At 42.1% G+C, this 11,869-nt stretch overlaps 2 protein-coding genes across 2 annotated transcripts in view; one reads left to right on the plus strand and one right to left on the minus strand.

Moving 5' to 3' along the window:
• Nucleotides 1–2,461: 2,461 nt before the first annotated feature.
• LOC126406004 (uncharacterized) lies at nt 2,462–7,621 on the plus strand. The gene is made up of 3 exons (XM_050070097.1): nt 2,462–2,687; nt 3,160–3,363; nt 7,057–7,621. The coding sequence occupies exons 1-3, from the start codon at nt 2,588–2,590 to the stop codon at nt 7,377–7,379; spliced, it is 627 nt and encodes a 208-aa protein (XP_049926054.1). The 5' UTR covers nt 2,462–2,587; the 3' UTR covers nt 7,380–7,621.
• A 124-nt stretch (nt 7,622–7,745) lies between these two features.
• Nucleotides 7,746–11,869, minus strand: part of gucy2ca (guanylate cyclase 2Ca) — a 26,680-nt gene continuing 22,556 nt past the window's right edge. Inside the window, exons 24-27 of the mRNA XM_050070096.1 lie at nt 10,551–10,649; nt 10,355–10,449; nt 10,122–10,198; nt 7,746–9,930 (exon numbers count right to left, since the gene is read on the minus strand). Of these exons, the coding sequence (XP_049926053.1) occupies nt 9,723–9,930; nt 10,122–10,198; nt 10,355–10,449; nt 10,551–10,649 (479 nt within the window). The 3' untranslated portion in view covers nt 7,746–9,722. The remainder of the gene's footprint in view (nt 9,931–10,121; nt 10,199–10,354; nt 10,450–10,550; nt 10,650–11,869) is intronic.

The following is an 11,869-nucleotide window of genomic DNA, read 5'->3' on the forward strand; positions in this document are numbered from 1 at the left end:
CAGGTTGAGGAGGGGGAGAGTTGGAGTCCAAAGTGAGAGGAGGGCAGGTAGCATGGGAGCCAGAGGAGGTGTGAGGAGTGGGGGATGGGTGTGAGGGGCTCACCAAGTTGGATGAGGTGCTATCAGGAGTTTGTATTAATAATAAAATAACTTTAATTCATTATTAATCCTGAATAAATAGTTATTCCACAACTTTGAATATATAATTTCAACAACACAATATATGTATATATAACACCATACACACAACCAACATTATACAATGTATCATACAAAACAACATACCATAATAAAATATACAATACTATATCATACTCATCATACTATATATATAGAAGACCATATCATACAATACCATATTATCTAAACCAGTATATTTTCTATATTATCGATTATCTATACCAATATATTAGAGATACTTAATACATTATATTATCAACAATATTTTTACTATTAGTAGTTTTATAATACCATTATTAATAATATTCTTAATAATACAATACTACGCCTCTCTGTTCACTCCACCACTGTACCTTGTGAAAACCATATTTTTGTACATTGATTTAAACTAATTTAAATCAATGTACTTGGACATTGCTTCATTTCCTCACTCACACTGTTCCATACTTTCACACCAGTAATCAATACACAGAAACTTTTCATAGCTGTGCGTATGCTTAGTATTTTAAAGTTGTATTCACCCCTCAGATTATGACATCCTGAGACTTCCTGTGCAGGTAGGGACGTGTTGCCCTCTAGGGACCAACACCACAAATACACATACACATCAACAATTTACATTTAAACAGTGCAACCATATTATTTATATTAAGCAAACTATACATGAGATTAAGTGGCTCCTACAAGTGTGTTCCAAATAGCCGACCTTATGCATGGTCCTTATTGCTCTCTTTTGGAGAGTGATTAGTTTCAAGTTTCAGGTTTATTTCATTTATATAGCACCTTAAAAAGCAAAGAGCATTTGCACCAAAGTGCTTCACAGGCAACATGTCATATACACATAGGCATAAAGACATGTAAAATACAGACCAACATCAATTCATCAAAGAATAGAAATAAAAGTTATTAAAACCCAGGGTGATCAGATGAAAATAAAAACAGATTAAACGCTATTAAAAGCCAAAGAGTAAAAATGGGTCTTAAGGTGCTTCTTAAAAGCCTCAACAGAGTCAGACCTTCTAATGGCTTCTGGCAGGCTGTTCCAGAGCCGAGGGGCTGCAACAGACAAGGCCTGGTCCCCCACCTTTGTTTTCTGTTAACATGGCACAGCCAACACACCACGGTCTGAGGATCTGAGGGTTCTGGTGGTGGTGTAAGGGGTGAGAAGTTCTGAGATATATGAAGGGGCGAGACCATGCATTCATGATATGAATGCATGAACTCTTTCTTGGTCAGAGGGTGATAGGAAGTGCCTGATCTTTGAAATGGTTCTGAGCTGAAAGAAACTGGACCTGACAACTGAATTTACATGCCTGTTAAAACTTAAGTTACTCTCAAATTAAACACCCAGGTTCTTTGAATGCGGTGTGATATAGGTGGAGAAGGGGTTGAGGTTCTGGGCGTTAGCAGTAGTATGATGTGGGGGGCCAAAGAGTAAGACTTCTGTCTTGTCCTCATTCAGCTGGCTAAACTTGCGCTTAGTGACTGTAGTGAAGTTTTATAGCAGTTTCCCCACACCTCAGCACAATAGTGTAAATATGGCAAGACTAGACAACAGTAGAGAGTGTGAAAGGACTTCAATCCAGGATCTGTTTTGCTTTGTTTATGACTGCACACGTTTAATGTGTGGCTTCCAGGTAAGCCTTTCATCCATTAGTAGAAAGAGAGAGGGGAGATGCTGAGGAGTCAGAGCCTTTGCATGGCATTGAACAGTATATGAACATGTTAGAATATGTGAACACACTAATTTAACATTAGCAGCATTAAAAACACTTTTTTTATAGTTTCACGTGATTATTTATAATTTTTTAAACTGGTTTGTATTTCTTCAGTTGAAAACTTAAACAGTGGACATGTAAAAATGAACTTCATAATTTAATTTTTCATGCCTAAAGAGGAATAAAACACTCAAGAAAAAAAATATTGACTGGGGTCATAGTAATTCATGCATGAAAGGGTTAAGTGACTCAAAATTCTCTTCGTCTTTCGTGGGTTCTGGAACCGTTTTGCCTCTGAAACCATCCCCCATGATAGAAAGGAGGTTTAACCGTTCACAGTGACTGGTTGCTGAATTACAAGTATGAGGAAGTTGGATTAAAGTTGGCGAGCCATCTTGTCGGCAGGTCACGTGACCTCCCAGGACCTCTTTGTTTTTGAAACAGAAACGCATTAAGTTCTCTCTGCCTTTCTGCCCCAGGGGACACATGTAGTGATTCACCCTTTCCTATGAAATGAAGGAACTGAAACGTCTGTTAGACACTCTGCATTCATCTCATAAATCCTCCCGTCACGTCCCTCCTCTGTGCCTCACAGATCTGTTTTCAGCTACACTGTTTTTTCGGTTCGTGTCACAAGCACAGGTTTAGCCGAGGGTAACACAGCAGCAGGTCTCCACATTGCTTCAGCCATGGGCAGGGACTGTGGTCCTCACCAAAAGTGGGACAGCCTGCTCAATATGTGTTTCCCAAGCGTGAGGGAAACCAGACCTGAACCTGATCCACCATCAGGTGAGTCTCACCGAACTTACTCATCTTTTTTCTTCTAAAAAATCCTCCTCCTGCCTTCCTCCTGAGCGCAGATGTTTGAAAACCTCTCTGAGGCAGTCTTGGATTTGGACCTAGTTTGACTTTCTGATGTTGACTTGAACCCTTGTGGCCATCTTAAACTTCACAGATGAGTTGCTTTTTCTCCTCTGTAATGTAAAGCATTCAGGTGACTACATCTGTGCACAGCTGCAGTTAAAAAACTACATTATCTATCAGTTGAAGATGGAGGCACAGCGCTCCTGCTTTAAGATAAGATCTGCTGGTCTTAAATAAACATTTTAGGTATTATTTTTATTGCCAAGTGAGAAACTAAACAATTGATGCTAATAAACCCCAGTTTGTGCTCATGTCCTTTATAACGTGGTGTTTACAGCTGTTGAGAATGTGAACTATTTTTCTGTTCAGGTACTTCATCCATCTGTTTTCCCCTTAGAGCCGCCCCTGGCTGATGTGGTCCAATTTACAGCCAAGACCCCACCCCCAGCATCACTGAGTCGGTCACCTGAGGCCGACTCAGTGATGCTGCTGAGTCTGGCTCTGTGGATCTTTGTGGTGCTGGCCACAGTGGGGTCCATCTTGGCTCTGGTTCTGTGGTTTGCCATATACAAGCGACAGACCCGCCACATCAGCACCTCAGGTAAGGACACTGAGGGTTTAAATGATTTATTTGATTTGATCAAGGTTCACATAAAGGCCTACATATCCCAGGATGCTTAGCAGCTGACTGTTAAGCTTCAGCATTCTGTTAGTCTTGACTTTTCTGGAGAGGTTGAATAATTGTTGAAATCATGGGTCTTCAACAGGAGGTCTGCAAGCCTTAGAAGGTCCTCAGAGTCACTGCATTTTTTTCAACAATTAAACACATTAACATGACTCTAACACATTATGAGCAAATATATTTTATAGCAAGCCTATTTGTAAGAAAAAATAATAATAAATTAATATACAGTACACAACACTGATGTTAGGCTATCTGTTACCCATGAATCCTTGTCAAATGTTGCTTAGTATTGTGCGCACCATATGAAGCAGTGGGTCAGTTATAATATATTCAACATCATACCTGCATTTGAACATGTCGTCAAGCTAGTTTGCGTTTTTTATTCACTCTGAATTTTGTCTGGATTCTGGTTCCGGTCTAGAGAGTGGATGCAGAATTCACCAAATTCACCAAAGTAAAAGTGTTCACCAAAGTAAAACTTTAAATTCTGGCGCACCATCGATTTGGGGTGATGAGGGGTGTAAGAAAATCGATTAACTTAATGGCTTGGGGCTTTTCTTGTAAGTTATATTCTTTAAATTAAAAGTTTCACCACATTTTTATTAACTTGGTGCTTTTATTTTGACGGAAAAGCGCATCCATCAAATTCCGGATCCTGTCTCACTCGCCCTGGTTCCGGTACCTTGCCCCAGACTAGTCAGTTAGCCACTCAGTCTACAGCAGGAAACAGCATTTGAAAATAAACCATGACCCACCAGTTGGGAACCACTGATTTAATCTAGCAAAACGCTGAATGAAGCAGTTCCACATTGGGACTGAGCTCGAAATGCGACGATGCCGGTGTGTATTTCCAAAGCACTGTCAATCACAAAGGGGTTCAGCCTTTTAGACAATTCCTCCAATCATCATGCATACACCGAGCGTCCTCTCCCGCCTACCGCTCCATTAGGTCCCAGGGAAGCTGAGCCTCCCTGGAAGTGACGATGTTGTCGCATTCATCCAATGACCGTCTCGCTTTGCTGCATGAAAAAAACCTGCTCAGCGCTGTCTCATAGGAATGCTTGGAGGCTCCGCGTCCACCACACTGACATGAGACTGTATGACAGGGAGGTCGCGTTTGAAAACTGGTGATAAAAACCTGACGTTTGAACATCATAGTCGTGATGTGAAACGCATCCTAGCACACGTTTAATGCAATGTAAAGTCTTATTTTAATGTAAATTCAACAGTGCATATTTGACCATTTCTTCTATGAAATTTTAGGGGAAGTTCAGCCTCCCTTGTTGTCTCAGAGCAATCGCCCCTGGTGGACACTGTGTTTGGTTTGTCCGTCCTTGGCTACAGTAGAAACATGGCAGTACACCATAGGGGACACGCTCCCTATGTAGATATAAACGGCTCATTGTAAGGTAATGAAAACAGACTTATTTCCAGGTGATTATACCCCCTATATATCCTCCTAAACCCTACACACTGGACCTTTAAATGCTCTTTCAGAAGCGTCAGAGTGAGGTTTCTGGGAAAACGCTGAAGAAATTGAAGCATTTTTGCATTGAATAGATACATTTTGAAATATTGCGTGTAAAAATCAACTATCTGTGACTTTATTTTGAAAATATCAGTGTCATTATAGAAGTTTAAACACCTAAACAGATTAAACTCTCCTCATAGAAGCAGCTGCTGAAATATAATACATAGTCTCATCAGAGTGTATCGCTAAAGAGCCAGAGATATAAACTGCAGAGATAACAGCTGATCCTTCAGGTTTTGGGTTAAATCTTATTTCCGTGACTTCTTTTACATCAGGACACCATGTCGTTTTTTAAGTCTTCAACCAGTGGCAGCCATTTCTCTTACTGCAAGGTGAGGATCTGACATGTAGAGCAGGCATCTGAGAGTGGTGCGGAGGAAGTAGGGCTGCAGGCAGGTGATGAAGTGTGACGTTCATCACAGTAGAAACTCCACAGTTTCTGTTCTCTTCTTCTCAGACGTCCCATGGGTCAGCCCCGCTTTCTTACCAGCTATTCTGGTTTCAACACACATCCTTTGGTTAGGCAGGACAAATGAGGTCTCACACAACCTTATAAACACTTAAACTGACAGAAAGACACACAGAGAGGCACCAGCAGCAGGATTGCGTGCACTCTGTTGTATAACGGCTCTACGTAAAAGTGTGGCCTGGTGGACAGGAAGGCATCATCTTGTATCTTTAACGCAAGATATCTGAACATGCTGATTAAATCTTGAATTTAAAAATAACCCTGACAGTCATGTGATCAGCATGCCTTTATGCACAGCGGCTTCTCTGAGTGGCCCTTGTGCAGATGAAAGCCTTTATCTGCCCGAGCTTTTCTGCTTTATGTGATAAATATACCAATGTAATCATGACCATAACTTTAATCTCCTGGAATGGAAGTCTTAACCCCGTTAAATAAAACTAAATCTCAGGACTGAGGAGGAACAAGATTCACTTTATCAACAGCATGGTTTTGTCCTCACTGAGTAAATTGTCTGTCAATAGACCTTTATCCATGGGACAGCCAGGAATGTCAAAAACTAGATTAGCAGAGTGGGGACATTCAGCTTTGCCCACTTAGCTGCTGTGAAACACATCATTGTTTCACACATGATGTAACGCAGGAGTCTGATGCTCATCCTAAAATGGTGAAAAGGTGTTTTAGACAGAAGTCGACTAAGAGGAGGAATTAGTGTTCTATAAATGTATGAATAAATACACACTGCGATGCCACACAGCTGGTTCAATATCAGCAAAGTTTCCCTTTATATTCATTGTCTTGTGTGGCGATCAGCAGTGATGTGGTGGTTCACTTTTACACTGTGATCTGTAGCCATATTTCAATGTTGAAGGTCGGTCTGGGCCAGCTGGGAAGAGAATAGTCATAGATTTGTTAGATTAGAATCTAATCTATGAACTATATTAGATTTAAAAGTTGAACTATGAAGGCTTTTGTGCGAAAAAGATGATCGTGACCATGATAATTTCATGAACATGAAAACGTTTATGGACCCCCCTGAACCCTTGCAGGGTCCCTGGACTCCACAAGTTTCAAGACTTTCAGACTTTTCAAGACAATTTAAAAGTCCTTGTGAAGCATAGCATAGGTATGGAAACTTTAGGATTCATGACCCTACATTATAAATCACACTGTCACGACATTATTTTTCTCTTGAATCAAATGAATTTCAGCCAGCTGGCGTACATGCAGGGAGACGTGACGTGGGGAGAAAATGAAGAAACATACGAGATGGTCAACAAAATGTCTCACATCGCCGCATATTAGAGCTACATACAGAAAATACATTTGCAGTTGTGTTACATCACATGGAAGATTACTATAACAATTAGTTTTGGTACACACAACAAAATTCCCTAACTCCTCCAAAACTTTGAAGGATTTTGCTGATTCTTCCAGGTTTTCCATGACTGATGACTCCCTGCCACGGCAGACTGAGTGGCTCTCTTGATATGTAAAGAGAGCTCCACTTCAGTCATACAAACGTTTGTTCAAGGAGCTCCTGTCACACAATATATTGAACTCAAACTAGATATTCAGTGACACACTCATGTTTCGCTTGTTTGTGTTGCAGAGGACGCAGAACGGCGTCAGGAGCCTCTTCAGAAAACAGAGCCACCTGCCAAAATCCACCTGCCGCCTCCAGAGAGAAACGGCCAGGCTGAGATGTTGCTGGGAGCAGCATGGGCCCCTTCACCCTGCCCTCACCTGCACCTGGGGGCCCAGACAGGCTCAAAGTGGGAGGAGGGCTTCACTGCATGCAGGGACCCCGCAAAGCATGCTGGGACAGAGGGGGGCAGAGGGCCGCCTGCGTGCAGCACAATGAGGGAACACCGCATCCCACTTCCTGCCACAGAGCTGGGTGGCACCGCGTTAGTTACGACTAAAACTGTGTAGGGCTGTGTGTGTGTGTGTGGATATCCTTCCAACATGTTTTTTAAAACAATTTTCTACTGCTGTTGTTTTATCTCACTGCCTTGCTTGATGAATACAAGTGTCACGATGTAGATTGGTGTCCAATAATACCGTGTAAGACTGTTTATGGTGTTGTGTACTTTGCTGCAAAGTGTTGTTAAAAGACAAAACAAACAAACTGCTCTGAATCTTATGCTATATTTTAATAAAACACAAAACCAAAATCATCACAGAAACATTTCTGATGTTCTGAAAACAAAGGTAGCATTGTTGTGTTGTGAAAGAGAAATATTCTCAGATCTCCGCTATATTACGACAAGAACTGCTTGGATATAGTGTCACTGTCTCTGCAGCAGAAAAGGCTATTTACACGGTAAATAATTATGTCAAACTTTCTCAATCAGTGAGCTTCCTGCAGGCAACATCTAAACCTAAACGGAGACCTGTTCAAAGTACAGTCAAGAAGAGTACACTCAGTATCAGCATTAGGATTGTGTTGTTTTTAAATAGATCTCAAAGGAGGAGTCACACTAAGACCCATGTAGGTGTGATGATAGCTATGTGTGACTTATCACTGTCCACAGGGCAGGAAGGTTATGTGTTACAAAACAGAAATAAGAAAAGTCCTCCTAACACATTTCCAGGTACAATTTATAGCCATTATTTCATGGGAAAATGTCACTTTGGCGCCCCCTAGTGACAGTATCAAAACATACACTGGCAGATTTACTCATCTTTAGGCCACTTTTACTATTTGTTACTAAAACAAACATCTTAATTGATATTCAATCAGTACCTGAGGGTGGATTTTTCATTTTAAAGCAGTGGTTCCCAACTGGTGGGTCGCAGGTTCATTCTGAATGGACTGCAAGTGAGCTCTGAAAGTTTGTAAAACCACACTTTATTTTTAAGTGCAGTGAATTTCCAGCACAGAGCTTTTATTTTGAAGTGCCATTTCCTGCTGTAGAGTGAGTGAATAACGGACATCTCCTTGACAGAGACAGCAAACTAGCTCCACAACATGATCAAACACAAGTGTGACGTCAAATATATTAAACTGTGTGGACCTCGAACGAATGACTAAAGAGAAATCTGGACCCTGTGGTTGGATCAGTTGGGAACCACTGGTTTAAAGTAATGCTTCACTCCCAAATGAGCATTCATATGTCAATTCATCACCCTGTGTTACGCTGAATTCAGGAAAAAAGCTTTGCTTTTCTCGGTGAACGAAGAATCCAAAGATGAATTGAAGTCATAGGGGTACACATTTATCAACAGCAAAACATTGGTTAGAAACTCTTCCACAACTCAAACAGTATAATCCAAGTCTCATTTATCCAGTCGTATGCTTGCTACGTCACAAACACATGTACTTTTGCAGAGACATTAGTATTTCAGTCAGACAACTTACAGGTTGAAATGTTTGCACTAACATATTCCCATTACCTTAAATGCTAGATCGGAGGCAACTGGACTTGCTTGAGTTCCTTGAAGACGCTTCACCTCTCAACCAAGAGGCTTCTTCAGCTCTAATGGACTCTGTGTGGGGGGGGACACTTACAGAGTCGTTAAGGTCACATGTGTGTCGTTGACCCACCCGACCATCATGTGTGTCGTTAGCGTCAGATGGGTCCAGGTGTGAAAGGGTGAAAAGTCGTCTGGGGAAGGATCCCAAGACTGCATTGAAGGTGGATGATAAGTGGTGTCGTAGGCCACCTCCTCTGTTTAACGATGGTCGTTCCAATTTAACGTAGATGTCTTCTTTCACGCCTCTTTCAAACCATCTGTCTTCTCTGGCCAAGACGTGCACATGCTGTCCTCAAAGGAGTGTCCCTTCTACTCTAGATTTAATGGACAGCTACGTACATCAGATAAATGAGACTTGGTTTATACTGCACAAGTTGTGTAAGAGTTTGTGAACGGATGCTGTTGCTGTTGATTTTTCCAAGTCAGCGAGAATATCCTCAGTTTTTGGATTCTTCGTTCACCGTGGAAGCATTTTTCCCAGATTCAACCTAACACGGGGTGAGTGAGTGGCATCTCAGTGATCATTTGGGGGTGAAGTATTCCTTTATCAAAAACAGACTGATAAACTGTTCATCTAATGCGGTGTTGAAGTGAAAAAGTGTCAAAGAGCAAAGAGAGAACTGAGACCCTATGGCGGGCACGTTTATCATTACATTAACAAATAAAGTCTCACTTTAAACACGCCTGCTTGTTCCACCGCTGCTCCACTGTCACTTACAGAAACCCAGCAGTGCTGACTCAGGCAGGTAAAATCTGACACTTTTCTACAATGTCCTCTTGGTGGTAAAGCTCCTCTCATCACAGGTAGGTGCTTGGGTTGTCAGTGACAGCCAGGTGGAAGTACTCTGGCTGGTTCTCCCCCTGCAGGCTGCTGTTGGTCTCCCTCCGGCGCACTTTGGTGGACAGGGTCTTCCTCATTTTAAAGCTCTCGCTTCCGACTCCACGGCTCTCTAGACTGGATACGATCATCTCGGCCAGGTCCTGCTGGAGCCGCTGGAAGTTCTCCCTGAGTCAGTGATGAGAGGATTATTTTAGATTATGGATGAAATGTGGGAATAGGCTTCTACAATTTCTCAACTCATACATTAGGGTGGGTAATAATCATCATCACATTATACATTAATCTGTGCATACATATCAATAAACTGTGTTTTTTAGTGTTTGGAGAATATGTAGCTGACATTGTGTTTAACTCACGCTGTCGGAGGTGTCGGCAGGTTGTAGTTCCCCCCAGTCACTCCTGTTAACCAGTATGTCATCTCTTTGCCTTTACCCTGTCGGTCAGGTACACATGGACGCACACACACACACACACACACACACACACACACACAGGAAATAAGAGTAGTAAAGACAGTTTGTATGGCTCACATTTGATGTAAATCCCAGGATAGATGAGAACATAAAAAGCCAAAGCAAACCCGGCTAACCTTCAGGTACGTCTCTCCTCTTTGTTCATACTCAAACTTGCAGTCTGTCCTCTGTAGGATGTTGATGGTGGACCGGCTGACGTGGATTCTCAGAGCTGAACAGACGACATGAGAAAGAATCACAAGAGTCTCTTAAGATCAGAATCAATCATGTAACTTGGTTAAAATACTGTATGGTGTGTGTGTCATCTCTTACGCAGGCCCGTGGACTCCATGCGTGACGCAGTGTTGACTGTATCTCCAAAAAGGCAGTAGCGAGGCATCTTGTTCCCCACCACTCCTGCTGCGCACGGTCCTACACACAAATACACATATATGATATGAAGAGGCCCAGATATCTTTGGAGGCAAGCAAGACAGCAAGAATGTAAAAACAAAATCCTCCGTCAACTAAGACCAAATAACTCGAGCCCCTCTCCCACGGAGCACAACAGTAAAAGGGGAGAGGCACAGTGGGAGACACCCCTTTAAAGGTGAGGTACACCCAAGGGTGAACATAGGGGTACAGAAACTGAACATCAAACATCCAACTGAAACATATTACTGCTGTATAATTGACCCAGTTACGTATATATGCATATTAAATGGAGAGATGTCAGAGTGAGGGTGCTGCCCATGGACAGGCGTCCCAAGTAGTTGGGGGTTCGGTGCCTTCCCCAAGGGCGCTTCAGCAGTGCCCAAGAGGTGAGCTGGCACCTCCCCAGCTATCAGTCAACGCTCCATATTTAGTCCAGAGAGGGACTTGAGCTGCAACCCTCCGGTTCCCAACTCAAGTCTCTATGGACTGAGCCACTGCCGCACCAGTTGCAACTTGTGCACAGCATGTATCCTCGGTATAAAGAAAGTCTGCCATATCTTAAACATTTCTGATCATTTTTAACATCTATGATAATGACATGAATGAGAAAGGTGTGTCTGCTGGTGTCTGGCTTATCTGTAGCTGACCATTTCCATTATTCAGCCACTAGGTGTCAGTAACATCATTTCACACAAGAAGGAAAACTGAGTTATGATCATTCTTCTTGTAGTTTAATCACTAACATTGTTACGGTGTGTTATTGCCACCTTGTGTGTTTTTTAAATTATTTCACACATATAGCCATCACTATTGACACACTCCTCTCCAACAGACGTGTGAAGACACATCTTATTACTATATAATGACGAAAACTCTGTCTGTGTGTCTGTTCCAGATTTTTCTCCTCACTGACTTGGTCAATCCATGTGAAATTTGGCACAGTGGTAGAGGGTCATGGGAGGATGCCAATGAAGCAATATTACATCAGTTGGCCAAAGGGGGTTCCTCATGAGGGGCTCTCCTCATGAGGAACACATTTGCCTCAAGAACCCATAACTTCCGCTTATATAGATTTTCCGCCATTTTGAATTTTTTGAAAAACACTTCAAATGGATCTCTTCCTAGGAAGTTTGAGCGATCTGCATGAAACTGGGTGAACATAATCTAGGGACCAATATCTAAAGTTCCCTCTTGGCAAAAGTTGGAAAACTTACTAAA

The sequence above is a fragment of the Epinephelus moara genome, chromosome 18, assembly GCF_006386435.1.
Source record: "Epinephelus moara isolate mb chromosome 18, YSFRI_EMoa_1.0, whole genome shotgun sequence".
NCBI lineage: Eukaryota > Metazoa > Chordata > Actinopteri > Perciformes > Serranidae > Epinephelus > Epinephelus moara.

Bases quoted from the DNA above. Each gene is read 5' to 3' on its own strand.
- LOC126406004 (XM_050070097.1), top strand. From the start codon at position 2,588: ATGGGCAGGGACTGTGGTCCTCACCAAAAGTGGGACAGCCTGCTCAAT. The intron at 2,688-3,159 runs GTGAGTCTCACC...TTTTCCCCTTAG, and splicing joins TGAACCTGATCCACCATCAG to AGCCGCCCCTGGCTGATGTG. The intron at 3,364-7,056 runs GTAAGGACACTG...TTTGTGTTGCAG, and splicing joins CCGCCACATCAGCACCTCAG to AGGACGCAGAACGGCGTCAG.